Source organism: Penicillium taxi, assembly GCF_028828555.1.
Source record: "Penicillium taxi strain IBT 34144 chromosome Unknown utg000001l_segment0_segment0, whole genome shotgun sequence".
Taxonomy (NCBI): domain Eukaryota; kingdom Fungi; phylum Ascomycota; class Eurotiomycetes; order Eurotiales; family Aspergillaceae; genus Penicillium; species Penicillium taxi.
The window spans coordinates 4,734,199-4,749,225 of record NW_026643203.1 but is presented as its reverse complement, the minus strand read 5'-3'; the positions used below and the strand labels follow the sequence as shown (position 1 = coordinate 4,749,225).

The 15,027-nt window shown below is 47.8% G+C and overlaps 6 protein-coding genes across 6 annotated transcripts; 4 read left to right on the top strand and 2 right to left on the bottom strand.

Annotated features, from left to right (window-relative positions):
- Positions 1–213: 213 nt before the first annotated feature.
- Positions 214–2,096, top strand: ptcF (type 2C protein phosphatase ptcF; the record flags this gene model as incomplete). The annotated part of the gene is made up of 3 exons (XM_057204370.1): positions 214–860; positions 911–1,930; positions 1,982–2,096. 3 exons carry the CDS (start codon positions 214–216, stop codon positions 2,094–2,096), a joined length of 1,782 nt encoding a protein of 593 aa, XP_057068443.1.
- A 672-nt stretch (positions 2,097–2,768) lies between these two features.
- On the top strand, positions 2,769–3,163 carry N7495_001699 (uncharacterized protein; the record flags this gene model as incomplete). The annotated part of the gene is made up of 2 exons (XM_057204369.1): positions 2,769–2,874; positions 2,925–3,163. 2 exons carry the CDS (start codon positions 2,769–2,771, stop codon positions 3,161–3,163), a joined length of 345 nt encoding a protein of 114 aa, XP_057068442.1.
- Positions 3,164–3,785: 622 nt separating this feature from the next.
- N7495_001698 (PQ-loop repeat-containing protein) lies at positions 3,786–4,879 on the top strand (the record flags this gene model as incomplete). Its single annotated transcript, XM_057204368.1, has 4 exons — positions 3,786–3,878; positions 3,930–4,578; positions 4,630–4,688; positions 4,739–4,879. The coding sequence occupies 4 exons, from the start codon at positions 3,786–3,788 to the stop codon at positions 4,877–4,879; spliced, it is 942 nt and encodes a 313-aa protein (XP_057068441.1).
- Positions 4,880–5,590: 711 nt separating this feature from the next.
- rpp1 (ribosomal protein P1) lies at positions 5,591–6,263 on the bottom strand (the record flags this gene model as incomplete). The annotated part of the gene is made up of 4 exons (XM_057204367.1): positions 5,591–5,637; positions 5,692–5,824; positions 5,942–6,019; positions 6,195–6,263. The coding sequence occupies 4 exons, from the start codon at positions 6,261–6,263 to the stop codon at positions 5,591–5,593; spliced, it is 327 nt and encodes a 108-aa protein (XP_057068440.1).
- Positions 6,264–8,773: 2,510 nt separating this feature from the next.
- Positions 8,774–10,390, top strand: N7495_001696 (uncharacterized protein; the record flags this gene model as incomplete). The annotated part of the gene is made up of 6 exons (XM_057204366.1): positions 8,774–8,993; positions 9,050–9,131; positions 9,193–9,217; positions 9,274–9,552; positions 9,613–9,993; positions 10,049–10,390. The coding sequence occupies 6 exons, from the start codon at positions 8,774–8,776 to the stop codon at positions 10,388–10,390; spliced, it is 1,329 nt and encodes a 442-aa protein (XP_057068439.1).
- Positions 10,391–11,324: 934 nt separating this feature from the next.
- On the bottom strand, positions 11,325–13,771 carry N7495_001695 (aconitate hydratase ACO2; the record flags this gene model as incomplete). Its single annotated transcript, XM_057204365.1, has 2 exons — positions 11,325–13,676; positions 13,727–13,771. 2 exons carry the CDS (start codon positions 13,769–13,771, stop codon positions 11,325–11,327), a joined length of 2,397 nt encoding a protein of 798 aa, XP_057068438.1.
- Positions 13,772–15,027: the final 1,256 nt, after the last annotated feature.

Sequence of the window (15,027 nt, the reverse complement as noted above, 5' to 3'; positions counted from 1 at the left end):
CTCACCGCGGGGAATGACGACATTGGGACTAGCGCGTTGTGACAACGGTAGTATCACATGATACCTTATCGTTATCGCTCGAGGGTTCCCCCAGTATTCTTCCTGCATTCTATTTTCAATCAGTCACCTACAAGGGAGCTCACCTCACGTCCAATTCCAACTTACAAAGCTCAGCTCAGATATTGCTTAAATATTCAATATCGCTCTACTTCAATGCGTCAAGTATCTGTCAAGGCGATTCAGTGCGCACGATTATGGAAAAACGGCAGTAAACGTCCGTGCCCACTCTTCGCCCCAGGCCAGGCGCTATCACTGCGATCATACTCTTCCAGTAAACTCCCAACAAACCTACCCGTCGTACGGACTCCCATGCATATCCGCCGGTTTTCGCTTGCTTTGATTTCGACTGTGGTCGCTTCCGGGGCATGGTACGCGTATCAGGGCAATGGTAGTGCGCAGTCATTAGCAACCCAGGTTAGAGGATTTGCCTCAAATGCAGTCTCGTACGCATATGCCGATAGTCCATCTGGTCCCACGCGCCGACCTGTGCTAGTAAATAACGCCCAGTTCTCCACTACCGCAATTCCCAAAGACCAACCTTTGTCAAAAACAACCGACGACTCGGACCGACGCGTTCTCAATCGGTTGACACCCGAGCAGGCTACCGAGAAACTGCGAAAGGATGAGGAATCATACTTGGTCAATCGTGGAAATGGTGTGGTTCGCTACGACCTGGTTCAGGTTCCTAGCAACTCGCCCATTGAGGATGACCACGCGGAATTGGTCGTCGAAGTACCTTCTTCAGCGGCTGCAGGAGAAGCCAGCGATTGGAACTTCTGGGCAGTCTTTGATGGTCACTCGTGAGATATTGGTTTAAACATACAATTTACAATTACTAACACAAAGGTAGTGGTTGGACGACTTCTGCAAAGCTCCGAAATGTTCTCATCGCATACGTTGCACGAGAGCTGAATGCCACATTTGAGGCTGCTGCCGCCGATCCATCGAAGCTGGTCCCATCATCTGAGGCTATCGATGCGGCAATTAAGCAGGGTTTTATGCGCCTCGACCACGAGATTGTGAATGAGAGTGTTGAGAAGGTGTTCAAGGCTAACTCTCGACGTGTGGCCGCGGAGCTTCTCGCCCCGGCTCTTTCTGGATCTTGCGCCCTGCTCAGCTTCTACAACTCTCAGTCCAAGGATCTCAAAGTTGCAGTCGCAGGTGACTCTCGCGCAGTCCTCGGCCGTCGCGGCCCCAATGGAAAATGGACTGCTACTGCTCTTTCTGAAGACCAGACTGGTGGAACTCCTTCTGAGGTGAAGCGCTTGCGCGAAGAACACCCTGATGAACCTTCCGTTACTCGAAATGGCCGAATTTTAGGCCAACTCGAGCCTAGTCGTTCCTTTGGCGACGCATTTTACAAATGGAGCAAAGAAGTCCAAGACAAGATTAAGGGACAATTCTTTGGCCGTACTCCTCACCCTCTTTTGAAGACCCCTCCCTATGTCACTGCTGAGCCCGTCATTACCACCACCAAAATTGATCCCTCACAAGGCGATTTCCTCGTCTTGGCCACTGATGGCCTTTGGGAAATGCTGAGCAATGAGGAAGTAGTCGGTTTGGTTGGCCAATGGCTCGAAGAAGAGAAGAATAAGGCAGCCGCTGGTTCCAACAAGGCATGGCTCCAGAGCTGGTTTGGATTTGACAACCAGGGAAAACTCCCTGTGGAGGAAGCACATGATGCCTCTGGCGAAGGACAGCGCCGTCCAATCCGTCAGCGCCAATATGATATCGCCGGTGCAGCCAGCCGATTTGTCGTCGAGGACAAGAATGCTGCAACACATCTAGTGCGAAATGCGATGGGAGGCAAGGATAAGGACATGGTGTGCTCGCTTTTGTCACTCCCTAGCCCATACTCTCGCCGCTACCGGTAGGTTTGAATTTCGTCTGTCTTTATCAACCCCTCTAATTTTTATTTCAGTGATGATCTTACTGTTGAGGTTATTTTCTTCGGCCACGGAGACGACTCTCGCACCATCGAGGTCAACAAGGAAGCCAGTGCTCCGCAAGAAGAGGCCCCCCAACCCAAACTATGATTTAAGCCCTCTAGAGGTTGACTAGAACAGTACCAGTGAACTTTTTTCAAGTTTGATCGAAATTGATTCACGAAGTTATTCGGTAGCTTGTTACTATATTGATATCTATTATACTGTTTCCTAGGCAGATCGCCATAACCCGAGCATGGATCCTTAGTAATCTACTCTTGGAGAGCTGGCTCTTAACTTAAACTTGAACTTTTTGAAAACTCCAGCGATGCATCTTTGGGCGTGTACAATTCAGATTTTTATATTGCCCTACCTCTCTCAAGTTGACACATCCAAGCCATGACCTTCACTCCACCTTCACTGTTCTTCTCGTCCCTATGTTACCGCCTTTGAGTTAATATAAGTTGAATCCGCGCAGTATCTGCTTCAGTATCTGCTCCTTCTCTTCCAATATTCTATTCTTTCCTTTAATCCCCATCTTCGCTTCCGCGAATGTCTTTCTCCTGTAATTTTTGACAACTCCAAAGCTTCCGCTGACGCTGGTGCTATAGGCATATTCCTATCTCATTCTTCTTACTAAGACTATAAGAATGAAGATGTCTTGCTGGGATATCTACTCAAGAAGATGCCAAGATATCTCAGTGCTGTGACTCGACTATATATATATATATCTTTTTTGTACCCTGCCTTGTTCGAGTGTTTGTTGACAAGATCGTCCCCTGAATGCGCTTACCAACTGGATATTCATTTCCGTCGACGTATGATTTCATCATTCTGTCTGGGTTGGAGTTTCTTCTTGTGGAGCACGGCTTCCTCGTTAACCTCGATGGTACGAATGGCAACACCTTGGACGAATAAAATAACAGCAACTGGAGCTAGAACAAGAGGATTCCAGGCGGAACTTGAACGTGTTTGGTCTTCTGAATGATAAAGAGAAATCGATTGAAGATGAAAGTTCACCGCGGAACTACGCCTTCGATCTTCTGAATGACGGCGAAGATGAACATGACCATGCACCAGAAGAGGAGGAGCCTAAACTCGAATCGGAATCTGAAGCAGTGCCCAGCCATTTGCCCGTTGCCCATTGCCCATTGCCCATTATCTTGGAAGCGTCTTAGCTGACGCCCTGGAGAACACTAACACTTAGTGCAAGTCCTAATCGGTTATCAGTGGGGGCAGAACCGGCCCGGTGCGCAACTATGGATTGAAAGATAACCTATCAGGACATAGCATTTAGCAATCAAATAGGCAATTACTGTAATTTATGAGCAAAACATATTATAACTCTTTATATCTCTATTTGATTTAGTGATAGCCCTTGAGGTATTAAAGTCAGTAAGTAAGTGACTGTACAAAGTGAGGTCTGTGGAAAAAAAAAATAGCGAAGTATATATATAGAAGTCCGTGCGACATCAACGTGCTGAGTCATATGGTTTTAGTCCATGCACTAGCAAGGTTTTCTAAATTGTCGTACGTCGTACTCCGTATATCATTTACTTCGTACTCGTTTTTCTTTTCAGATTTCTCTATCTGATCTCCTACTTCATACATATCATTGGACTTCACATCACATATCCATTAACTTCTTCGTGCTCTATTGAAGTCCAAAGCTTGCCCCGCAATTGGTCGCAAATCAATTGTGTCATAGCGGCGATCCACAAATTTCTCTTCTCTGCACCTGCAGCCCGCAGAATTTGACGCGCTGCATAAGACATGGCACTATCACAACTCATGAGCAATATGGCGTCACAAGGGCCAATACCTCTCACTCCTCGCGAGGCATTGTCCGGAATACTCGGTTCAGTGTCCATGACCTGCTGGATTTTCCTTCTTGTAAGAGCAGTCCAACAATGAAAAAGTAAACGCGCCTAATAATTCCCACAGGTACCCCAGCTCATCGAAAACTACCGCAACGGCAACTCAGATGCAATCTCCCTAGTTTTTGTCATCATCTGGTTCGTCGGCGACATAGCGAATCTACTAGGCGGCGTGCTATCAGGCCTCGTGCCCGTAATCGTTGCTATAGCTATATACTTCTGCATCGCAGACGGCGTCCTCATCTCCCAATGCTTATACTACAAACTGCGCAATGTGCGCCACGAAGCCCATCGTCGCACGCGCTCTTTGAGCGGGACGCCCGATCCAACTACGCCGCTGCTCGGTCGGCGGTTCAGCGACACTGTTGCGCCGCGCACGCGACGTAGGTCGTCTGGATCTTTGCGCGGGTATCAGAATCCGGGCCCACGCGATGGCTCGGCTGAGGATCCATTGGCGAAGATCCTTGAGGAGAGCGAGTTTGGTCGCAAGGCTTGGGTTAAAAACTTTGCCAGTGTGCTTGGGGTCTTTGTTATTGGCCTTGTTGGCTGGACTATGGCCTGGCGGACGGGTATGTGGGAGCCTGCTCCTTTGGATAGTCCTACTGCCCCTGATCAGGCCGCTAGTGGCCAGGTTCTGGGCTACTTTAGTGCCGTTTGTTATCTGGGGGCAAGATTGCCTCAGATCTACAAGAATTACACGGACAAGTCTTGTGAAGGTGAGATTCATTGACATTCGACATTGAAATTTGACATGCTGATTTTACTAGGCTTGTCTCTTCTTTTCTTCATCCTCTCCCTCATGGGTAACTTGACATATGGCGCCGGGGTATGTCACTATTTCTTTCCAACGAATGACTCTTAACTAACCGCTCCCAGATCTTGGCTCACTCAACAGAACGAGCTTATTTCGTTACTAACCTCCCCTGGCTGATCGGGTCATTGGGAACAATCGCCGAGGATGTCATCATCTTCGCACAGTTCCGTCTATACACAGTTCCAGGAGCTGTGATTGTATAAAAACCATGTATTTGGTTCTGTTTGACGATACACTCCCCACTTTCACTAATATTCTTCTGCGAATGCGCGGGAGACTCATAAAATGCCACGAAGATTATGGCAGCACTCTGTGCTTTGGCGTTAGGTTTCTTTTCCAATTCTTTACATAGCAAATCAACTGCGTTACCCAAGACAATGAGGATCCACAGCCAAGAGTCGAGGCCATAAGTCAAAAATATCATAGGCCAATGTGCCGGATACACGGCTAATCACGCTCTACATCTCACTACGAGGACGCCAGAATGGTGAAACAACATTCTGGGTCATTGTCGGACTTCTTGTAAAAATGAACCCGGGCCAGCAAGCTCTGGTCGATACACATCTACCTCAACCCGGAAAAGCCACGGATCGATAATAAGAAAATTCATGCCAAACGTTATTCGTCAATTCCCCAAATTATCTTGGAAGCAACAGTAGTTTTAGAATCACATCGGCATCCAATCGATTCAACTCCACCGCGGGGTGTGAACCGAACTCCCAGCTCCATTGAATGAAAACGTTTGATCTTTTGCTATTTTCTTTTTTTCTCCCCCGTGATTTAAACCTTCATAGTAGGGGTCGTGGAGTATCGAGTACAAGAGAGAATCGTCGAGGGAACCGGAAAGCGGCATTGGGATAAAAGGCGAGTGAAAAAACTAAAAGGAAACGACTTTATATTCGATGCGAAAACGCTTAGTCGAATAGTCCGAATCCCATGTCGTCGTCGGACTCCTCCTTCTCTGTTAGGGAGTTAGTACCATTCTGACGTACGGATTCGATCTTGTAAAACTTACCCTCCTCCTTCTCCTCAGCGACGGCCTCGGCGGGGGCGGCAGCGCCACCGGCAGCGGCACCGGAGGAGGCAGCGGCGGGACCACCGGAACCAACGTTGGTCAGGAGGTCCTTGATGTCCTTGCCCTCAAGAGCCTGTTGAAAATATGTGTAAGTCACAGGACTCGGAAGAATGTTGTATATCGAAATAATGGTTCATGTTCGCGGGCAGAGCGGCCTGCAAAATTCGACTGGGCGGGTTGGAGTATTTACCTTGGCGTAGATGGTGGCCCAGATGGGCTCGACCTCCTCGATCTTGGAAGCAGACAGGATGGTCTGGAGCTTGTCGGCCTGTGCAGAGAAATGTCAGCTCGAGTGCTTAACAAATTCGAACCAAAGTTGCGGGATCCGGTATTTCATGAAGTCATTCTCCTTGCATTGCGACTGCAAGTTTCCATGGGATTTCGCGAATCTTCAATCTTGAATTCCTCTTTTGTGATGCCTCAGACAGCGTGGAGATACTTACGGTGATCTCAATACCCTCATCGGCAAGGATGAGAGCAGCGTAGGAGACAGCAAGCTGGGCGGTAGACATCTTGTCGACGGGGTGTTGACCTGGGTTGAAGATGGATGATGAGAGAGAGGAAGCGGACCGAAGAGTATCAAGCGGTCGATTTGTGGAAAACGCTCGCTTAGGGCTTATCACATTAGGCCCACTTTAAATGCCAATTTAACCAATAATGTAAGCGGACAATGTATATCAATATTTAACAAAATCTACCCCATCAAAAACGTCAGAGATCCCTGGTATTATATTCGCCTTTCCACCTACATCTCGGGGCTTGATGATTTAATTAATTTCGGATATTTATAAGCTCTAAACATAGTCTTTCTTTACCTTCTGTCTAAATTCCAGGTTACTGACTCTCTTTTTGAGGTCGTAGTACGGGCTTAAAATGTTCGAAACCCTTCAACATTGTAGTTCGACCATAATAACAGTCAACAGGAGGATTAATGAATGATTAATCTGGAGAATGACTACTATTTTATAATCAAGATACCAGTCCAAATAACGTGTTGCTATAGGAGCCTCGGAAGAAATGCAATCAGCACTTCACATCATCGCCGCCTACTAAGCCTGAGACTTCTATGCACCTATTCCACTACGTATTCATACTGACTTGGTCGAGTAAAACTCCCTTCAGGCTGGACTTGTGGAACGCACGGTACTGTCCTTCAGACGTAGTCTGTCGACAGCTATGCTTCTAGAGCTTGTGTAGTGATCTGGCTCCAGATTTAATATTATGTTTTCATATTTCAATGTTGAAGATTAATTTTTATAAACACGAATAGATAGCTAGTTACGGATTCATGTCACTAAAAGAGTGAGAGAAGTTACGAATAAAGAAGGGAAAGATATTGATTTGACTACGCTGATATTTTTAGCTAGTGCTCCGTCTTTGCTGGTATAATTAATAAATAGAACTAGGACCAGCTTAATTGTATGCAAGTATTTTTTTTCCACTCGCTTCTTCTCGTTATCACTTAGTTCCTTATCGCTTTCTAGCCATTGCTTGATCCACTGGTCTAGGATAGAAGTTGCCTGGTATATTTCGTGAGGCGAGACGTGGTTGTAGCGGTCCATGGGGCCGACTATATTCGCTCTTAAGTTCAGAGCATCCTCAGCAGCTTTCGTGAGCTTGTTATGATCAAGACGATTTTTGGCGATCATTACGGAAACCCCGTGGTGCTCTTGGAAGGCGTTGGCGTAATCGTCGAGGTTGGTTGGGTTGATGTCCTTTCCAAGGAGCAGTTGAAGATCTAGCCCTAGTGGATGCTCATGTTTTCGCCAAGTCTTCATAATTCAAAAACTATTTCTAGTCCTTGCTCAGACTTGGATAATTGGCACCATGATTCAGCCTCAGTACCCAATTAGTGTAACGGATAGGTCATTTCACCCAACGGTTGAGCGTCAATGGGTTAAAGAATGGGAGAGCTCCATATGGCCCCGCCGTGTGCAATTGCATTACGCACGAGCTTTTCGTGCTTGGGCACGTTCTTTGATTCGTCCATTGGGAATACACGCTGGAACGAAGCGAGATTGAGACTGCCTGGAGGCGTTGCTGATCTGCCTCCATCTTTGCCAGAATGGACAGCCCCTTTATATTTCCCACGGCATTAAGGGCATCGTCCAGGACAAGTGGCTCCGGGTTAAACATAAACGTAGACATGGCAGGCATTGTGCCCATCTCGACTTTTTTAGGAAGGTGCTTGTTGGGCTGAGAGGTTGAGTGATGGAAGATGATGCATATAGCCTGTGTCGCCTGACCGTAACATATGCCCGGAACAAAAGAAAACGATTTCGCCCTCGAGATCGCTCAGAGTGAAGTGAGGGTTGAGTAAAGTGAAAGTAAAAGCGCGCTTATAGGATGAACACGTAGTGGTGGTAAGGTTGGGCTATGTGATGCTTAGGGATTAATAAAATGTGATATGAAGCTCTTTTGCCGAGTAATTTCGTAGTGATTTTGTTATATAATCGTAATAGTGATAAGATGTGCCTTGTAAGGATGGGATGTTGAGATTAATCGATTTAAGAACTGGAATCAGGCCCATGCTTTCTCCGCAGCACCATCCAAAGCCAGGTAATTGGAGGTTCAAATATGTTCGAACTTGTGAGGCGCATATATCATCTATGAAAGAGCGAATATATCCTTGATAGATACGCATGGATGAAAATGAGCCTTCCAATCACCTACCTAGATACAGCACTTGAGCGCTGGTATCTGTGCTGAGGGATTATCGGTCATCCAGATGTCTTATTGATATTCCAAATCTAAATCACCGTCACCATCTATGAACGAGTATCATGTCAAGGTGTAGGGAATAGTCTCATTTAGAGCTCATGAATATTACAAGTTTATACTACGACGGATGTGGGTGTAGGGCGGTGTTCTTGGGCAGAATCCAACCCCACGGGCGGTGATATCACCGGTTCGATTGTTCTCCAATTTACTGATTTCTGCGTATTTCCTCCACCTACCATCCACAAATTCTCAGTCCATTTCAACCGATCTCAAAATATACAATCATACACACGCTCTTTTCATGGAATCCCCCGCTCTACCGGTCCCGTTGGATCCCCAGGAGCAGCCCATTGTCGAGCGCCTACTCGAACTTCGCGATGCTCTTCTGCTTCTGAAGCAAGACAAATCGTCTTACATCAAATCTCGCGATGTTATCCCAATCTATGAGCAGGTTGTCAATGAAGTGGAGAAGCTTAATGCGGCTCGAAAAGGTCAAGAGCGCCATTTGATCCACAATAGTTGTGAGTATCATGCCATACCTGGTCGTTGCGAGTATTGCTGATAACAACCTTACTAGTGGACTATGCTCTGGATGACTGTTTCCAGTTGATTTCTCTGCTGTTCTTGACAGTGGGTAAGAATAATGAAGCACCAGCTGTGTGAGTGCACCATCTACTACTCAACCATTTCATCTTCATCTTGACTAACTTCTTTGTATAGTTACTCGTTAGCAACCACCATCCAGGTAGATCCAATACATTTATCAAGCTGCGCATATTGTCTTTTCTAACTTTTTTTTAGCGTCTCCTCGACCACCTCAAGGAAGCCGGGTTCTACAGCTCCAAAGATTTGAAATCCATTACAAAGACACTCGAGTCCATGCGCGAAACTCTCGAACGGGGTCGCAATACCTACTCTCCAGCCATTCTTACACTTCTTGAACGCCGGTTGGAACACTGTCAGGTTTCTCTGGCCGGCCTGCAGGAAGGATTAGCTTCGGTCAGCCCACAATTAGTCCACACGCACGAGACTCTTATCTCTATTTTGCGCTCCACATCTGCTGCGAATACTCGCACCAAGGTAGGCCCACGAAATACTGAAGTACTAAAGATCCTTTATCAGTATTAATCATAGACTTAGTTCTCCGCTACCGAAGTTAACAACCTCCGCGAACAATTAAAGAAGATCGAGAAGCACATGAAAGATGGTGACTTTGTGGATGCCGAAGGCAATATTGTGCCTGGACAAGACGAGGTCAAGAACCTGCTCCCGCGTTGCTGGCGCTGGACTGAATCTGTCCTGGAGCGAAAGGGAATAATCGATGAGCGGTTCAAGGAGCAATATGAACGTCTTTTTGACATCCGCAATCAACTCGATCGGCTGTCGGTGACACAGGCATGGTCACTGCGAGAGACAGATCTATTCGGATACCAGCGCAAACTCGACCGAATCGACGAGGCACGGGTCAATGGTAACTTTGTTGATGCCGAGGGTCAGCCCGCAGATCTCCATGCTCAGCGAGTGAGTTTACTATTTATGGTTTGAATGATAAAGCGTTAACTGATTCTTTCTACAGACATTGCTGTACCTCATCCGCCGCAGTTATGCCTACATCTATGCATTGTTGATTTCATCTGAGCCCGTTTCCGAAGCATTGCTTCCAGTCTATAACCAACTTCAGACAACTCGCCGATGTCTAATTGAGGTCAAGGAATCTGGCGGTGTGTCTACCCCACGCGAGCTCTATCCATACAGCATGAAACTGAACTCGATTGACAACATGCGCGTTGATGGAAAGTTCTACGTCGGCAGCGACATTCCCGAGGGACAAGGAAGTATCAACGCTCTACTCGCTGAGTGTTACGACCTTGTCTGGGAACTGCGAGCCGCAGTAGCCGATGACGACAGCCAGTCATAAACGTATCAATTTATTATTAAATGTGCTTGCCTTTTTCCTTTTGAATTGGTGGTTCTGGTCCTATGTTTATAAAACATTGACTATCGATGAATTTCTCTTGCCAATCTGTGATTCTATGCTTTCTGAGTTGAGCTCTACTTAATGTTTTTGTCCGAACTTTCATCTTTCATGACATGAGAGCTGTCGAATGTATTTCTTAGTGTAATCAAATTATTTCAACTCCAACTACATCACGTTGCAATATTCCTGCTGCGGTGTTGAAACAGCGCTGGCTCATGTATCCATTCAGCAATTCCCAGGCCCATCCGGGTACTGCTATCCAAATGAATGGAACCTAGGCTCCTAAGCAATCTACTGTTTCCTTACAATATCATCTCTAGAACAAATCATGTAGTTGATCAGTGAAGTCAGTACGTGGTTAAGAAATAACATGAATACATCCCGAGGTCGCCTCTAATAGATAAGAAACTAGGGTTTCCCAGGAGCTATAGCCAGCAGGTACACGGGCCTGAGAGAAAGATACGAACCAGGAAGATGAAACGTGAATCTCGCCCTGATGAAAATCGACACCCGACCCATCTCAATATCAACTGGCACGACACAATGATCGAAGACATGCCAACACTACAGAAATGAGCTTAAGAGGCTTGCCCTATCACATATACAACAAACCCCTAGAGCCCTAGAGATCGATGTCCAGAGATCTCCGAGGTTACCTCTGTTCCAACTATTTCCATATCCATGGATGGTAAATATCAAGACAGGATTGAAAATATAATACAGATCTCATTGGATATCATCTAACCCGCAACAAAAACAAAGATAAATAGCAGTAACAGTTTTATAAGATGCATAATATCCACCACGAATCAACAACTCCTGAAGGAACAGACTTTTGTCTAGGGCCTTTATTTTTTCAACCCATATACATCATCTATTGAGAGGAATTGGCCTTCTTAGCCAGCAAGTTCAAGGCACTACCAGCCAGAATGAAGGCGCACTGGTCCTTGCTAAGGGTGTGCTGGACAGGGACGAGGAAAGACTCGCCAGTCTTGCGCTTAGTAACGCGCAGCTGGATCTGCTTGCCCTCGCCACCAGCTTTCAGGACGTCGTAGAGACCGACTGTGTCGACGACGTCACAGGCGTCGATGCGGTCGTAGTCTTCGCGGTTGGCGAAGGTGAGAGGGACGACACCCTGCTTCTTGAGGTTTGTCTCGTGGATACGGGCAAAGCTCTTGGAGACGATGACGCGGCCGCCTAGGTAGCGGGGCTGGAGAGCGGCGTGTTCACGGGCTGAGCCCTCGCCGTAGTTGTCTTCTGCGACGACGAGCCACTCGAGGCCGCGGTCCTTCCACTGCTCAGCAAGCTCAGGGATGGAGTGCTTCGCGCCGTTTTCGTCGTAGGCAACGTTTGTCTCGCCGGTGGCGGCGTTCACGGCTCCGATGAGGGTGTTGGCAGAAATGTTGGGCAGGTGGCCCTTGTACTTGAGCCAGGGTCCTGCGGCTGAGATGGTGTCTGTGGTGCACTGGCCCTTGACCTTGTAGAGGACCTGCAGACCGGAGAGGTCGGACTGAGGGAAGGGAGCGAAAGGTTCCAGGAGAGCGAGACGGTCCGAGGTGGGCGATACAACAACCTCGCAGCTGGCGTTGGGGATTGCGGCAGTGGGCTGGAAGTCGGGGTTACCAGCTTCGAAACCGGCGCTGGGCAAGTGCGAGCCCTTGGGAGGTTGGAACTTGAAGGCCTCACCACTTGGGGTGGTCAGGGAGTCGGTCATTGGGTTAAAGGTGGTGCTACCGGAGTATGCGAGAGCAGTGACGAGCTCGGGAGAGGCCAGGAAGTTCATGGTCTGACGGTTGCCGTCGTTGCGGCCGGGGAAGTTACGGTTGTACGAGGTGAAGATGGCGTTGTTCTCGCCCTTGGGAACCTCGTCGGTACGATTCCATTGACCAATGCAGGGACCGCAGGCGTTAGCCAATACGATTCCACCAGCGCCTGAGAAGGTGGACAAAGTCTGATCACGCTCGAGGGTGGCACGAATCTGTTCACTGCCAGGTGTGATGAAGAAGTCCGCCTTGGGCTTAAGACCGGCAGCAGATGCCTGCTTGACCAGGTCCTCGGCGCGAGTCATATCCTCGTACGAGGAGTTCGTGCAGCTACCAATGAGACCAGCACCGAAGGTCTCGGGCCACTTCTTCTCACGGACGGTATCAGCAAACTTGGACAGAGGGACCGACAGATCCGGGGTGAAAGGACCGTTGATGTGCGGCTCCAACTCGGACAAGTTGATAGTAATCAACTGATCATATTCAGCCTTAGGGTCAGCCCGGAGTAAGTTCTGGGGACCAGAACCAGCAATCTCTGCGGCAGCCTTCGCGACGTGGCCACGGTGGGTGGCCTCTAGGTACGGCACCATGCTTGGGGAGAAGGGGAAGAGAGAAGTGGTAGCACCCACCTCAGCACCCATGTTACAGCATGTAGCCATACCAGTAGCGCTAAGGGTCTCCACACCAGGGCCGTGATACTCAACAACGAAGCCGGTACCACCACGAACAGTCAGCTTGCCTGCCAAGTACATAATGATGTCCTTGGGCGAGGCCCAGCCACTCAGTTTGCCCTCAAGACGGACACCAAGGATTTTCGGGGCCTTCAGCTCCCATGGGGCATCAACGAGGGCATCAACGGCATCGGCACCACCAACACCAATAGCAATGGCACCCAAACCACCACCGTTAGGGGTGTGACTATCGGTACCTAGCATCATCAAACCAGGAGCGGCGTAGTTCTCCAACACGCTCTGGTGAATGATACCAGCGCCCGGAGGCCAGAACTCAATACCATAACGCTTAGCAGCACTCTCCAAGAAGTCAAACACCTCGCGGTTTCCCTCGATCGAAGCCGGAAGGTCGGTGTCGGCACCACGCTCACCAACAATCATGTGGTCACAGTGAATGCTAGCAGGCACGGCAGTGGAAGGTAGACCGCAAGACATGAACTGAAGAAGAGCCATTTGAGCTGAAGCATCCTGCATAGCCACACGATCAGGCTTCAGCTTCAAGTTGGCATTGCCTCGAATGTCGCGGCCATTGTTGGTACCGGAAAGAAGAGACTCCTCAGCATTAGCCAGATGGGAGTAGAGAATCTTCTCGGCCAGGGTCAGAGCACGATCAGAGCCAAGAACCTTGCGGACTTGCTCAAGATTGCGGAGGATCTTAGGATAGGGCGGCATGCGGGACGAGGCTGCTTCGGTAGCCAGGCTACGTCGTTGTGGGGACAAACGTCCGACCAGCTGGCGAGGTCAGTTTCCAGTGGGTCACGGTAATTTAGACCAGAACTTACTCTGCGCGAGGCAGCGGCCCGTTGCCAAATCAATTGGCTCACCATATTTAATTGTGAAAGGTGGAACTGGGGTAGGAGTCAGATTTGAGGTCCGCAGAGCTTTTTTTTTGATGTCGGGATGATCGTTATTTATCTTGGGTTTGATTGGTCAATATTTCGCCGATACCGGATATTGAACTGTGGGGAAGTACAGACACCACGACGACTGTGTATCTTCACGATTTCTAATTTCTCATCACTGAAATTGATCTCTGCATAGGTAATTCTTCAAGGTTTGATTCACTCTTCTGGATATTACAGAATTGAATACTACCTACCACCTAGTATGACTCAAGTACTCATTTTAAGTCACTTCATAGTAAGCAGGTTTCAAAAATATATACTTCTCTCCATATGATACCATTGGAACTCGATATTCACCGGGAGATTCGATTGTCAACTGCCTAGATGGCCAGGTGAATCATGACATGTGCACGACCGCTCAAATGAATCTACATCCTCATATATCCTTGGAATGAACTAGCATGCTCCTAAGGTCTACTACAAATACCTAGATACCGTTGTAACATCAGCGATTGAGGAATACTTGCATATGTAGGTTGATACAAGCGGACAACTACATTCAAATCCCTCTTGCTCCATGTACAAGAATGGGAGAGAAGTTTCCGAGGTGCGAGTCCGCCACTATGGGCATATTTCTACCAGCTGCAGATTCGCGGCACCGACGAGCCAATTTCAACCTTGGACCCTTGTTATTATTTCAGGAGTAAGATCACTTCTATCTCGTTTTAGCTGCAATATGCTTGACATGGTCGTAATGAGACTCATCTGCAAAAACCTGATGATTAAGTTAGGCTAAGCGAAACTATAACCTTTCACCTAGACAACTGGAGGTTCGCTTTGAACACTCCGAACCTGGCTAGTGGGTGAAACGCTTAAACTGTTGTCTTATCTCAGTGTAAAGCGGCTATAATGTTCTTACTCGAGATTCCTGCTGTTTACCAGTGGGTCTATAACCTCGGGGAGAACGAATTCGGTACCTATCTTATGAATATCGGCAAACGATGCACACCTGGAATCAGCCCAGACTACGTACCAACCAGTACTGTATCTATATTGATTGAAGAACGTCTTATACAGAACATGATCATGTATTTGTTATAGCACATGGCAAAGCCATACACAAGTCTAAACTTACGGAGTAGTAATATGGATGGGAAAAACCAAAAGAAAAGCCGACGCTCAAAGACACGTCTCTCGCAGCCCCCGACGCCCTCAAGAGAAACTTGAATGGAACAGTA